Source organism: Chanodichthys erythropterus, chromosome 10 (genome assembly GCF_024489055.1).
Source record: "Chanodichthys erythropterus isolate Z2021 chromosome 10, ASM2448905v1, whole genome shotgun sequence".
NCBI lineage: Eukaryota > Metazoa > Chordata > Actinopteri > Cypriniformes > Xenocyprididae > Chanodichthys > Chanodichthys erythropterus.
Window position 1 is genome coordinate 13,258,890 of NC_090230.1, and position 14,810 is coordinate 13,273,699.

General features: G+C 39.4%; 1 protein-coding gene across 3 annotated transcripts in view; it reads right to left on the reverse strand.

The window, feature by feature from the left end:
- Positions 1-51: 51 nt before the first annotated feature.
- sbno2b (strawberry notch homolog 2b) overlaps positions 52-14,810 on the reverse strand; it is a 53,270-nt gene continuing 38,511 nt past the window's right edge. For all 3 annotated transcript variants that reach the window (XM_067396114.1, XM_067396113.1, XM_067396115.1), the window contains 28 exons: positions 13,318-13,455; positions 12,992-13,075; positions 12,613-12,712; positions 12,358-12,518; positions 11,059-11,192; positions 10,859-10,949; positions 10,586-10,729; positions 9,820-9,937; positions 9,628-9,733; positions 9,385-9,538; positions 8,379-8,555; positions 8,183-8,280; positions 7,828-7,910; positions 7,553-7,738; positions 7,282-7,403; positions 7,043-7,174; positions 6,816-6,951; positions 6,592-6,704; positions 5,754-5,825; positions 5,551-5,659; positions 5,388-5,459; positions 5,154-5,297; positions 4,979-5,073; positions 4,507-4,599; positions 4,173-4,304; positions 3,923-3,999; positions 3,645-3,835; positions 52-3,525 (listed from right to left, as the gene is read on the reverse strand). In XM_067396114.1, the coding sequence (XP_067252215.1) occupies positions 2,708-3,525; positions 3,645-3,835; positions 3,923-3,999; positions 4,173-4,304; positions 4,507-4,599; positions 4,979-5,073; positions 5,154-5,297; positions 5,388-5,459; positions 5,551-5,659; positions 5,754-5,825; positions 6,592-6,704; positions 6,816-6,951; positions 7,043-7,174; positions 7,282-7,403; positions 7,553-7,738; positions 7,828-7,910; positions 8,183-8,280; positions 8,379-8,555; positions 9,385-9,538; positions 9,628-9,733; positions 9,820-9,937; positions 10,586-10,729; positions 10,859-10,949; positions 11,059-11,192; positions 12,358-12,518; positions 12,613-12,712; positions 12,992-13,075; positions 13,318-13,455 (4,080 nt within the window). In that variant the 3' untranslated portion in view covers positions 52-2,707. The remainder of the gene's footprint in view (positions 3,526-3,644; positions 3,836-3,922; positions 4,000-4,172; positions 4,305-4,506; positions 4,600-4,978; positions 5,074-5,153; positions 5,298-5,387; positions 5,460-5,550; positions 5,660-5,753; positions 5,826-6,591; positions 6,705-6,815; positions 6,952-7,042; positions 7,175-7,281; positions 7,404-7,552; positions 7,739-7,827; positions 7,911-8,182; positions 8,281-8,378; positions 8,556-9,384; positions 9,539-9,627; positions 9,734-9,819; positions 9,938-10,585; positions 10,730-10,858; positions 10,950-11,058; positions 11,193-12,357; positions 12,519-12,612; positions 12,713-12,991; positions 13,076-13,317; positions 13,456-14,810) is intronic.

Genomic DNA, 14,810 nt, shown 5'->3' on the forward strand with positions numbered 1-14,810 from the left:
ATATAACAATACAATAATGTTAAATAATTCACCAAAAACACAAACTCAGGAATCTGAACATTTTATTTTTTGCTTTGTTAATAAAGTTTGAACTGTAATATGTTCCTTTCTTTAGATACATGTAGAAAACAATTTCTTTAAGAAACAGTCAAAAGGCACATTTTGTTTTTACAATATATACAATTGGATCTAAATTATAAATAGGCCTATAGAAAATGACAAAAGCATAACCAATAAGAACACAGGAATAAAACGGTTCAAGATATAGTCAGTAGCATGTTTTTTTTCATAGCAATAAATTACGTAAATGTCATATTAATATAAAAGCAAAGCCAAGGAATTGAGATGTTTACAGTATTGAACATTCCCATGAAGCGCCATGAGCAAACAGACTTGGCAGCACTGGATCACGCACACTAGACAGAAACTCATTTACGCTGTTTTAGTGCAAATCATACAGAGAAACAAAGGTTATATTTGACTTTGTCCCACTTTCATGGCCTCATCGTATAGTGCTTTTGTTGCTTAAGATGCATTATTAGAATGCATTACAGAAATTTAAGTCCCATGTTCGTCTTTCTCATTGGCTGTTTTTGGGGAGGCACTGAGAAAACAGACTTACTGGATACACTGTGGATCACTTGTAAGGTTAAAACTATCAGATGGACTAAATATTATGGAACAATTAAGCAAATGCTTGAATTTCATTCAATATAATGGTAATTACAAGCTGAACGTGAAACAAATATTTGCATGAGAGAGAAACTGAATAATTTCACACAAAATTTTTCAAGTGCAAATGTGGCTGAAAGAATTTCCCTTAATGAAAAGAATAAAATAAGAAATCTGTGCAGAGAATAAGCAATAAAGGATAAATAAATAATAGTCATTGACAGGATTTAACATACAAGAACCTTATATTCACGCAGACGTTAGACATTTGGATACATTTTTTTTTTCCGATTTAAAGATATACATATAAATATCTTTAACTAATTGTTCATAAATTTCATCCTGAGATAGGGAGTGGTTTTAACATCGTAGAGCTATGAACTCTTGAAGTTAATATGTGGGATTCAGTGAAAATATTTAAGAATGTATCATTTGTATAAAGAATGAAGATAAACTGAAAAATATTCAACCATCCAGTGCAGCAGTAAAGAACAGAGCAAAACTTTCACAAAAATTTTGCTTTGAATTGTTTGTCATTTTGTTTGCTAGCCAGATTGTCTTCTGTCTGCACAATTACAAATATCATAGTATCGTTAAAACATAAAATGGAAACAATAATATCAAACATATCCCTTTAAAATTAAATAAAAATAAAATCAAGTAATTCTTATAGATGTTACAAAGATTTAAAATATAACTTTTTTTTTTTTTAATTAATTAAAATATAAAATAAAGGGCTTAAATTCAACTAGATAAAAGTTTTATTGCCCTTTCTTAACTGTACCCTGGATGCATTTCACATCGCATCAAATGCTAAGTATCTTAAGGTCACAATAAAAACATTGTACTACAGGGATGAAGTCTGACTAAAGCCCTTTTGGGATCCACCAATCAGTCAGCTAATAGATTGTTACCGTTTTGCAGTACATTGCGAGACGGGGGACAGCAGGACAGACTGTTCTATTTTAGAACAACAGAGAGACAGCTGCACAGGATCTGTAGGTAGTTACGCTCTCCTACTAGCACACTGTTTTAAGGCCTGATAAATAAAGGCAATAAATACATTACAAACATCTGCACATGAACGGTACAGGAGTATGTGTTTACGTCTACATTCCACTGTGTGTTCCAAAGGCACATTTCGACAGTAGCCTGTTCTCTTGCTCCTCAGGAAAAGTGTTTTGTCTAACAGAAGTTCATCATGGAAATGTAAAGCTGATGATTGTCCAACACAAAACAAAGCTTAAGCTCCTCGTTGAAGTGAACTTTGTGGTACGTCTTGCATATGTAGGTTTGTACTTTAGCTAGGCCCACACGGAATGTTTGGCCATAAACATTATACTAGAGGAAAAAAGATACTTGTGGCATCATTCCGGGTTCTTCAGGTCGGCACCCTGGCAGAACCCTTTGAGGAACCTCTAGGCACACTCTTAAATGGAGAGTAAGGAATGCCCCATGAGGAACATACAAACAGTTCCTAACTCTGAAGACCTCTTTATAAAAGATCATCTTTGAGGCATTTAAAATATATATTGAAGATCTTTGAGGACTCAAAAGAACATCTGAGGCACATTCAAAGGTGCCTGTAGGTTCTCCAGAGGGTTCCTCCAGTGATGAATCAAAACAGTACCTAAAGTATCTTTTCATTCCTGCATACTCCATCTAAAGCAACATCTTAAAGTACTTAACCAAAGTAAGCTGAATGATATAACCTATACAAACCTTAAATGATTTTCAGACTTTAACTATTTTTGGTAAATCAATACTCTTTAAAGCCCCTGTGTATAAAATTCAGGATGTTGAAACTGGGATGACCACCTCGGTAACTCTCCTGAAGTTCTGGCATGCAGTTTCAAGGCAAACTGTGTAGGGACCATACTTGACTCGAGAACAGAGCAAACATCGAACTTCCCCATCTTGTGAAGCAGAATCTCATGCTTGTGGGTCCAAGGCCAGTGGTGGAGCAGAGTGCCGACAGTGGTCAGACTACAGCCCTGAGGGTGTGCATTTACAAGAGACTCCGACTGGAAGCTTCTCACTCGGGTTGTTGGTACTGAATGACGGACTGGCGTGGTTCTGTTCCACTTTGCAGCATGCTGTTCAAAACTTCCCGTACGTTTATAATGGGTTCAGAGCTGCAGTGGCTGTTCGGTAACGGGAGCATGTTCTGGTCTGTAGGGGGGAGAGAGAAAGAGGAAGAAGACGAGGAAGAAGTCGAGGACGGTGTGAGCGTTGGAGTGAATTGGGACAATGAAGAAGAGAAGGAACTTGACAAGACCATAGGTACTGACAAAGGTGCATCTAAAGAGGAAGAGGCAGGGACATTTTGGCTAGGAGTTGTGATAAATGAGTTCAAGGACAGTAGCATGTCTAGCAGGTCGGTGTCCCGTGCTGGACTGCTTTGCTGTGTGGACTGGCTCTCCTGTTGCGGTTGTTGCTGCTGATGCTCTTGAATAAAGGCCTCAAGGTTAAAGTCATCCACTGAAGGTTCGGGTGGCCCGGCGAGGTTGTCTATACCCAGGCCAGTTTGAGTGCTAACTTGGGAGGAGGGAGAGGAACTGTTAACTGTCAGGTCCAGGATTTCCTCCAAGGGGTTTTTTAGGGAAGGAAATGAGGAGAAGGAGATGTAAGGGGTAGGTAAGCTGGGCAGGCTGGGAGCTGGCAAAGACTGGGTGAATAAATTTGACAAGAACTCTTGTTGCTGATGCTGCACAATCAGCCTCTGACGCTCCTCAGCCTGACGCTGCTCTAGCGCTTGCTGCTCCTTCTCTCTGCGTCGCTGCTTCACCTCGGCATCCATCCTTAGCAACTCCTGACGCACCTTTAACACGCAAGTCTCTGGGATTTTTATACCTAGGCGATAGAGAGAACAATGATTACAACAATTGCAGTGGTGTCCTTGTAGGATCAGCCCAGAACCTCACAATCTTCTAGTTAGGAAATCCCCAAGAAGAGTCAACAGGTTAACTCACCAACTTGTTTGTTGCTGTCTTTGGTCTTAAGGCGTACAATTTGCAGAATGCTGGAGTTGGTGATATCAGCAACCACATCAGATACTCGTTTCCACACACGGAGTAGAGCACCGCACAACATGTGGTACTGACGCAACCGAGTGCCCATTAGGCACTCCTGACCCTCCTCTATTTTCTTGCATCTCCCGTTCCTGCATGAAACATGCACACACGTTAAGATTCTCTGAGCTCAGTTTGGCTAGTACCAAGTCAGAAGCTGGGACAGTCTCTTTTCTCACCAGTTAGCATGGCTACATTTCTTGAAGGAGAAAGTGAACTGGTTTTCCCAGCTATCCTGTGCCTCCTCTGGTGTGACCTGAAACAAGAGTAGAAAACTTCACTCAGACAGTGTCGTAAATGACTGCTAGATGGCAGCAGAGAGGTTTTCACAGCAGTTCTACGTGTGTCACATTCACACAGGAAGGTCTCTTTTTCCCTTTTCATTTTATTTAGAGAATGTTACATATATGGTGAGTAGGTTGAACACACCTTGTGGTATTTTTGTTGGAGTTTATCAAGGCTTTCCATTTGGGCCTGCTTGCCAATGTTTGGTTTGTAGATGATCATGTTGTGCTCCCGGCCCTGCACAGCTAGCAGCACGCATGGGTGGTTACCTCTTAACTGCAAAGGAGACAGGCACCAACATGTTCAACATCAGAGTCAACATCAGACAACTAAGGAAGAACTCTAAATACACATGAACCCTCCTTCACCCAGGAACAGGAAGGTTCTTCCAAGGAACCATCTTTCCTGTGTTACTAAAAGGAAACTACATGCAAATTTGGAAAGAAGAGATTTTTTGCCTCTGTGCCCAAATACTCACTTTATGAGATAAGTAGAAGCCTTCATCCGGGTTGCTGAGAGTTTGGACCTTCTGGAGAGCCTCCAACCATGGCATACCTCGATCTACACTTATCTGTGCAACAAAACAAACAGTTCTGTCAGAGATAATGCTTGTCAAACTTGTCCATAATCGTTGGACAGGTGTCTGACAATGTTCTGGCTATGCTCTAATCCAAAATCTTTGCAAAAGAGAAAGTTCTCACAGTGTGGTTTATTCTCAGTCAAGGAAGTATTTAACGGCCGGGAAAACAGTCCCCATTGCGTAAGCTGTCAAATAAACGTTGCTCTTGGTGGAAGAGATATTGTGTGTCACGCATAAAACTCCCGTGCCTTAGGCATGTTTTCTGAGTTCTCAGCCGTTAAAGAGTTGCTTTGTATGAACCTTTACATTAAAGAATCAGTTCAACTTGGTGTGTCCTCAACTTTCATGCACACTTCTTAATAAGACGGACCTTATACATGATAACTTGACCATCTTGAGGGTTTCCAGCAGTCAGAAACTTCTCCTGTGTCTCCTCATAGATCTGATCATTGCCTGGAGCCAGATCTGAGAGAAAGCAGATACTTGTCACCTAAGCAGATCAAGAAAACTTAAAGTACCACACCATCAGAAGAAGTGCTGCCTACCCAGTATTCCCATATCGTATTTGCCCTCTTTCTTGTCCTTTTCAATCAAGTAGTCAAAATTGTCCGTGAAATACTGGAAGAGGGAGTTCTGTTTGTGCACCTCCAGGCCTAGAATCCGGTTGAGGAACTTGGTGATATTGCAGTCTGAAACAAAGAGGAGTCACATGGTCAGGGGAAATACGTGTATTTGTGCCTGTCAAGAAATGTGTGATATGACTCTTATGGAAACTTCACCTTTTTCAGTGTTGATGCCCAAGCGTGATTGAGTGCACAGCATGCCTACGTCCTTCATACCGTGCTTCATGTCTAAGATTGGGAGGCATTGGTGGCTTTGGTGAGATAAATGTTCTAGCTGATCCACATCTTAACAGAGTAATGCAAAATAGAGCCCTTTTACCTCTGAAGAACATGAAGTCACCACCAGGATAGTCCTTTGGAGGGGGTACCTTGCTTTCGATCTGACCAAGGATGGCTTTGGTAATCTTATCTAGAGCTTTGGTGCCATACTGTGAAGAACAGCCAAAACAGACCACGTGTTAATCCATGACTTGTCTTAGTATTTTTAACAGTGTCACTGTTCTTTTTAAAACATTTACTCACTTTATTTTCAAAGTTGTATTTGCTCAAGTCTCTAGACTCTGTAGCCCTCCTGTCACCATGAGTAAGAGCGCCCTGTGAAAAGCAAACACAAAGATTAGAAATGTCATTGCCAAAGGAGAGATTTGAATGTTTTAAGATTTTACACACAAAGTATGTGACCAGTATGGTGTGGAAGTAGAACAGAGTTTTGGAACTAGGGATGTGCCTGAAGCAAATACTTTGTTGGGAAAGGAAATGATGCCTTCTACGAGGCCCCTAAAGGGACATGGTGATGGGAATTTTTTTTTTTTTTTAATTTCAATGCTTTTGCATTCTCTTGCAATTATATAGTTGTGTAATTATATTGTATATAATTTGCGGGTATTAAGGAGCCAATATCAATATCCAGGGTACTGAAACTGATTTTGAATGCATGCTGTCTTTTTACTTTCACTTTCGAATTTACAATCACACATACTCTGTGAATAGAGAGCGGTGGTACTGACCACTCATTTCACAAGATAAGATATTTGTCAGTGACGCTCAGGATCTGTTGCGCAGCAAATCATCCGACATCAGTCATCTCTCCTTACTATCTTCAATTGAAATCTGATGTACTGTAATGTAACTGACTACCTCAGCAAGCCTAACCATGTGCCATTAGAGGCTCCATAGAACCCGTTACTCTGTGCCTTTCCGAATTCCGATTTAGGCTTCGGGCACATCCCTAGTTGGAACATGTCTCATTCCAATAGCGCTCCATTATAATGTGTATGAATGGCCCATTATTCATGTTAAACACAGTGTTTATAAACCATTTGCAGTCAGAAAAATACGAGTTAGCATGTCAGAGACGCACCAGGCTCTCCAGCCTCTTTGCCACAATTGACGCAAATCGTCGCTCGCCTGCCAGTTCAGAGATAAGGAAGATATACTCTGGAGCCGTGACCTGGTTGGAACGATGAGTGCGACCTAAAGAACACAAAGTGTTGTCAGTTAGTGGTTGTGGTTTGGTTTCACTGTTTATGGGAAGAGAGTTTTGATGACAAGATTAGAAGTTGGTAGACATGAGATGCTACTCACCAAACTGCTGGATGGCCCTGTCCGCACTCCAAGGCAGCTCCAGGGTCATGTGAACCCTTCGACGCTGATTCTTCACCCTTCTGTCAGCCTGAAGTGAGATCCCTGAACTGGCTGCTTCTGATATGATGGCTACCAGCTGAAGGGATTAAGGCGAAATGTTTCACCGGATGCACAAAAGAAATCAGAATCTAAAGGTAGCATATTTCCTTGTTGAGACTTGGTCTCACCTTCTCTCCATTCATGAAGCGATCTTTCTCTTTGATGTTGATTTGGTCGATCGTATGGCCCTGCTCAGCGCGGGACTCGTATTGGACAGTGCCGTCAGGACGACGCACCACTCGGCCTTTACGTCCTGTCATCTGGGCGCATACACAAAGCATGTTTAGTGTTTTAACACCTCCTTGTTTTTTGTTTTTAAGGGTATAACCATCCTTGGACCACTAGAACAAATAACATAAATAATAACCTCTGATACTTTTTCTGGACCTCCAAATTTATCAATGAGTTCATCCAGTGTGTTGAGAGGTAGTTCTTTTCCTAGCACAGCGATCTTGTTGAGAAGCCCTTGTTTCATCTCCTCTAAGCGTGCTAAGGAAGGATGAAAGCAAAAAAATGATTGCCTATGCTTACATTAAAAGGTGCTGTAAGCGACTTTTTAAAAAAAAAAAAAAAAAAAAAAAAAATCAGGATAAATGGAGATAATATGAGTTGCGCAATAAAATACACATTCAGCATACCCATTTGATAGCTAGTTTGATCGACAAAGATGACATCATCACTGTTGTCTTGGACCGAGTCAGGTGAGGAATTGGAATCGCTGTCCATGGCGTCAGACTCGGTGCTGCTGTCATCGCTGATGTTGATAACTCCAGCTACATCAGTGCAATGTCGGGGTTGCTTTGGCTGTCGCCCACGTGGCTTACCTGCAGGAGAACGTTCAATCAAACCATGAGGCAGAAAGCAAAAACGGGGCAACGTATGGACAACTTTACTAGTGTGCAACACAACTCACGTTTCCTCTTGTTCCCTGCTCCTTTTTCTCTCCTCTGCTTCTCTGACGGAAAGTGTTTGAGGACTAGAGACTGAAACACACCCCTGAGGAGCACACAAACACATTATCATGTTAAGGCAGAAAAAGTGCAAAGTGTTTTTGTGTAATTGCTAATGGCTTAAGGAAGTGGTTCTTATCAAACAAAAATTACTCGTAGGTTTCAGAATGATACATGGACTGTGAGATGACCACAGTCACACAAATATTTAGAAACCTTTCTATCATTGTGAAACTAAAAGAGCACTTCTGGAAAGAAGTAGTCATACGGTGGCTTTATATTTATGAAAGATTTCAACGATGCCCAAAATTCACTTACTCGGCAGCAGACACAAATCTGTCCAAGCGTCCATCGTTTTCGTCGAGGACTTCTCTGGTTCGAGCCTCACCTGTTGACTGCAGCCCTATCACAACACACTAGAGAGAAGAAAAAGAAAAAAAAAAAGAGTGTAAAATGCTTATTACAGCAAATAATCTTGTATTAGGATGAGTTCAGGCTCTCTAATGTGACTGACCTTCCCTGCTTCCAACTCCTTTTTGGCCAGTTCCACCAGGCAGCGCACTTTGGCGGCGATGCAGAGGTATTTAAAGAAACGCTGGTGGGATGACCAAAACTGACCCCAAAGGGACTTCCTGGAGCTCATGCAGAGCTCGTCAGCGGCTTGAATGAACACGGCCAAAGCTTCTGCCCACTGCAGAAGAGATTGTGTCAGATATGCGCACACAGCAGAGTGACCCAATTTATAGACCAATTCAGATATTTAATTTGCTGTACTACATTTACACTCAAAAACGACAATTCGGTCATCGTTTACTCCCACCCATGTTGTTTCAAACCCATATATATGGACACTCTATTTCATATAATGAAAGTGAATGGGGACTGGAGATGGCAAGCTCCAATATTACAAAATGCACTTTTAAAGTATGGTAAAAGTGGTTCATATTACAATTGCACCATATTCAATGTCTTCTGAAGCCATACAATAGTTTTGTGTGATGAACAGACTGAAATTTAGCCATTGTTAATTGAAAATCTTGGCCTTTGCAGTAGCTTGGTCATTTCAGGGTAAGATTATCAGTAAATGGATATATTTTCAGTATAATAAATTATATTGTATGGCTTCAGAAAGTTTTTGGAGCTTAACAGTCCTAGTCCTTATTCAGTTTCATTGTATGGAAATGAGCAGCCAGGATCACTTTATGGGTGAACTATTTCTATGGACATCAACTTTTTCAGTGAATATTGTTCTGTTGTTGTTCAGTGTTTTCAATGTAATGAATTAAAGAAGTTGTTTTCAACCCACCCAAATCAAATTTTCATCATGTACACTACAATTCACAAGTTTGGGGTCAGTATGATTTTTTTTTTTTATATATAAATAAATTAATACTTTTATTCAGCAAGGATGCATTAAATTGATAAAAAGTGAGTGTCAAGACATTTATAATGTTACAAAAACTTTCTATTCACCAAAGAATCCTCAAAAAAATGCATCACAGGTTTTCCCTGTAACTCACAAGATTAGCAGCTTTGTTGTACACAAGTTTGAAATCATCATCCAAGCTGATCTCTTCTATGCGGAAAGAAACTCCTGAGAAGCTGAGTTGGCGTGCAATGTACATTCCGCTGACCTTCATATCCATTGCAACGATCTCCATGGCCCCCACGCCCCTATACATGAAGAGTACATTCAGATTACATATACAAAAAAAGATTAGTTTTCATATTTGCCAGCAACAAGTTTGTGGTCCTATACAAACCTCTTCTCAATGGTGTGGAGGAAGTCGTCAAACGTTCTGAAGGGGGTTCCCTCTCCCCAGATTCCCAGACGGCTCATGTAGATCATGTTCTTTGGCTCTGAGGCACCTGAGAGACACAGAGTCCTTCAATTTTATGGCAAACCTTTGGCATAATATTGGGTACTGCCAGTGTTCTTCAGTGCAAAGACTCACCTGTGGCACTGGCGTACACCACTCTGGCCAACGGTAACTTGTTCTGCAGATCCAGCACAGCCTTGCCCATCTTTGTGGACGTTGCATTTTTGGCTTTGTGACATTCATCAAATATAATCTACGGGTCGCTTGTGGTCAAGGGTAAAGCCAACATTATTGTTCACCAGGCGATTGTCAAAAAAGCAAAACTGGGGTTGGAAACAGACCCCCCAAAAAGTCCACAGATAACTTGAAAGAAAATAATTTTTACAAAATGTATTTTAACAGTAAGAAATAAGAATGGTTTTAAACAAAATAACATACATATGATACTATAAATGATATATAAATAAACATAAAAATTATATATATTTGTTATAAATGAATAAAATAATTAAAATAATTCAATATAATACGATAATATTGATAGAATAATATTCTAATTCTGGTTAGAAAAAAATATTTTGGAAATTATATAAAAATATAAAAAAATTGTAAAATATATTTATTATATTAATATATTGAATGATATTAATTCTATTCATATATATTTTCCATATTATAATATTATAAATATTATAAAATAACAAAGGACTTCATATAATAATTATTACAAATATTTTCCAGATAAAATTGTAATAAATATTTTAATAAGTAGAATATTTTAGAGTGAAAATATATAAGATTATTTAATCTTTAATAATGTTTTTATATTGCAAGGGTTAAGGGCAACAAAAAGTTATGAAATCTACTTTAAGCACATAATTCTTTATAGGGTGAAGGATACAACTCCATCAAAACCCGGCTCACACCAGTCTAGGATCTGCTTCAGACGCGTACGGTGTTGGCCGCCTGCCTGACTCTCCCCAATCAGTGCTGAATAGGTCGCAAACAGGACCCCTTCTGAGGTAGCTGTGTCTCCATACTTTATCTGCACGGAAAACGGTTACAGTCAGATGTGTCGAGCAGAGCTATGGGGAAAGTCTGTGAGAATGAACTACACTGGAAACATAATCTCCATTAACAGGGCTGCCATATTGAGCCACGCAGTAATAGTGACCTTATTCAAGGCATGCACTTGTATATTGGGTGCATTGATGTCTTGGAGATCTCTCTCTGCGTCATATTTCAGGTCATTGGAGACGCTGAACCTGGAGGAGAGATGAGAAGGATGAGGCAACTGATCCAGAATCTGTGTTTGATGTGGAAGAGTCAATGGCGCAGGTTTTTTAGGACTTGCTGATGCTGGAGATCGCTTACCATAGTGCTTTCTTCCTTCCCTTTAAGAAGTTTTCTAAAATGATGCCAGCCACTGTGCGGCCTTTGCCCACTCCGGCGCCGTCCCCGATGAGGAAGCCGGCCCGCTGGTTGTTCTGAAGAATCACTTCATGTTGCTGTTGAGTGTTATAAAGAAGACTATTAATGGCCTGCTTGTACCAAGTATGATGAGAAAGTAAAAAATATTTGCAGACAAAGAGTCTGAAGCTGAATTTACGATGGCTTTGTGATGGAACTTCAGAGGGGTTTGTGAGAAACAGAAAATCCAATGCTGAATTGAATGATACTGTATAAAGTTTAAAACATAGTATAAAAGAACATTTACCTGATTGTATCAAAAATAATTTAACAATAAAACAAACAAATAAATAGTGCAGGATCTGAACAATTTAAAATGGTTTGTAAACAGCCAAAAAATAAAACAATCAATTAAATTATATATTACCGTATTTTCCGGACTATAAGCCACAACTTTTTTCCCACGCTTTGAACCTTGCGGCTTAAACAATGACGCGGCTAATATATGGATTTTTCCCACTTTCAATTTTTTTTTTTCCCAAAAAAACACATTCTGTGACGTGCTCAGTTTTTTGGCGGCATGAAGCTTTCATTAGACCAATGAAATTGCCGAACGGGTTAAAGGCAAACAACTTTTTTGTTTACTGTTTAGATTAAAACTTCCCATCATTCTGATTACGGTAGTCATTTTGTCACCCTCATCATGGCAAAGACACGGAGAAATGCATATGATGAAGCTTTCAAGTTGAAGGCAATTGATCTGGCTGTTGGAAAAGGAAATAGAGCTGCTGCACGGGAGCTTGGTCTTAATGAGTCAATGATAAGACGCTGGAAACAGCAGCGTGAGGAATTGACTCGGTGCAAAAAGACAACTAAAGCTTTCAGAGGGAAGAAAAGCAGGCCTGAACTAGAAAATGAGCTTGAAGACTGGGTCAACACACAGAGCAGACGACCGAGGTGTTTCAACTGTGCAGATCCGACTGAAAGCCAAAACAATCGCCACCGCAATGTACCGGTAGGCACCTGTGGCTTATAGACATGTGCGGCTTATTTATGTTCAAAATAATTTTTTTTTTAAATTCAGTGGGTGCGGCATATATATAGAGGTGCGCTCAATAGTCCGGAAATTACGGTAGGTATTTTGGACTATATATGTTCACATGGCAAGAGTTCAGTCCATTATTTCCTTTCTTTATGCTGTTGTGCATGTGGCAAGAAAGGCAATGCTGTGGGAAAAGAAAGGCAAAGTTTGCTCAGGGGTACCTGGCAGGCATAGATGATGGCCTCCAGCTGCAAAGCAGATAGCAGGCCGCCATTTATGGTGGTCTCTGGGATGGACAGGGTGTAGGTGATATCTGGAGGAGGGACGCTGGATAAAGTGTTGGTTTCGACCACTCGGTCTGGGTGGGATATTCCTATCTTGGCTGAGGCAGCAAAACAGAGAGCAAAAACATTATGAATCTTCCAGTATGACATTAATTAAAAACAAAACAACAAAAAAAAAAAAACAATGCTCACATTTAGAGGGCCTGTAGTCTGCATAGGTGTCAACATGACCCAGCTCTTCTGCCTCCTCCACCTCGACTTCCTCTTCCTCTTCTGGCTGTGTTTGGGGTCTCTGTGTAAACACGTGACAAGATTAATATAGAGAAGGAAAAAACAGAAAGAGTAACAAAGACACAATGTGGTGTTTGACTGACTTACCTTAGAGAGGTAAAATCTCACTTATTTAATTACATTTTTATGTTTTTATTTAAAATATTTAAAAGTATTTAAAAAATAAAACAATAATTACAATACTAATAATATATTTTGTATATTATTTAATTACAATTCTACTATATAATTCATTTAAATGACTATTTTTAAGAACAATTAACTGTTGATTGAGAATTACCTGATAACCTCCTATGGGTGGTGTATTAATGATAGCAGTGATGTCATCCAAAGAGTTTAAACCTTGAAACCTGTTAGAACTCACCTGATGAGGAACAAGAGAAACAGAATATAGAGAGGAAAAATGTTAAAGTCAACAGAAAGATCACATGCTTTACTATCAGAGTGGGAACAAAGGTTCAGTTTGTGGGTGTGTCTGGTGTGGTTTCTGGTACTATGCTAATAATAACAATTCAACACAAATGCCAAAAACCACTGATAAACCATCAGTTATGTTTTACATAAGCATTTGCGTGTGTATTTATTGCAGTCAGGAATTAACCTTACCTCTTGGACTGATGCTGATGTTTTGATGTCCCATATTGTGGGTACATTGGGTGCCATATCAGTCCTGATAATGTCAGAATTGGTGTATACGGATAAGGAGTCAGTCGTAGGGGAGAAGATTTGCAGATCATCTAGGTCCTGAGAGGAAAGAAAACAAGAACAGTTTACCAATCGCTGTTTAATTGCCCACCTGATCCAAAGTAATGCAAAAGATTTAATGGAAACTAAAAGTGCGCAAAAAAAAAGGTCCATTCTCAAAATGCATAGAGATCTATGAAGCACCAATCACACAGAAGTTACTTTCTGTTGATCAGTGCAGTGAATTTGCATGACCAACTTGAACATGAACAAAATCTGTGGTGAATTTTTTTCATCGTTATGCAAAGCTCCCAATCACATTAATTCCTATAGGAATGACTGGATTTCGCCTACAAAATTTCACTGAGCAACGGTAAATGACAACACAAAGTGTTAGTTCACCCCAAAATCGTCATTCTAAACCTGTAAGACCTTCATTCATCTTTGGAACACAAATGAAGATCTTTTTGATGAAATCTGAAAGTTGTTTGTCCGTCCATTGACTGCCTTTGCAACTGAATATTTGACGCTTAAAAAAGTTCATAAACAGATCATAAAACTAATCCATAGGAATTGAAAGGTTTAGTCCAGATTTTCTGAAGAGACTCGATCGCTTTTTATGATAAACGGATTTAATTTTGATCAGTGAATATAAACAGATGCTCAACTGAACATGAATGACGCACAAGAACAAACCACTTCCGGAAGCTCAAACGTGCTGCGTAACCAATGAGGTTCATTCTCGTGTGTTACGCAGGACATCTGAGCAGACATCTCTGAGATCTCATCAAAAACTTCTTCATTTGTGTTCTGAAAATGAATAAAGGTCTTACAGGTTTAGAATGACTTGAAGGTGAGTAATTAGTGACTGAATTTTCATTTTGGGGTGAACTATCCCTTTAAGAATGACCTTAAGAAACTTCTTAAAATATCTGTCTTTGAAACACATGCTAATACTAGGTCTGAATGTGGTGGAGATTACAGGACATTCGAAACAAATTATGCAGTTTAAAATGCATAAATTTATCTGGTTTCACCATAAAGAACCATATGCTTCAGATCAGGGTTAAAGATGGCTGGGAAATATTTGTACAATAAATCTACCTTAAACCACTGAACCCGCAATCTAATTAACGCAAAGTGTATTAAACTAATGAAGTGCAGAGATGGTATGTCACAGGCAACACTATAGCATTATGATCTGGATATGGTTTTAAAGGACAATGCACTCAGCTAATCTGAGGCTTTTGTAGAAAAACTGTGGTTGTACACAAGTGGAATGTGTGAGGGATCTGAAAAGGCCTGGGATGCTCTCCTTACAGCCAAGATTTTCCAAGAACTCTTCACTGTTCAAGGAAAACCAGCGAACGGTAAACAACTAGGAACTGGAGGGTGGCCACGGGCCATGGTATTCC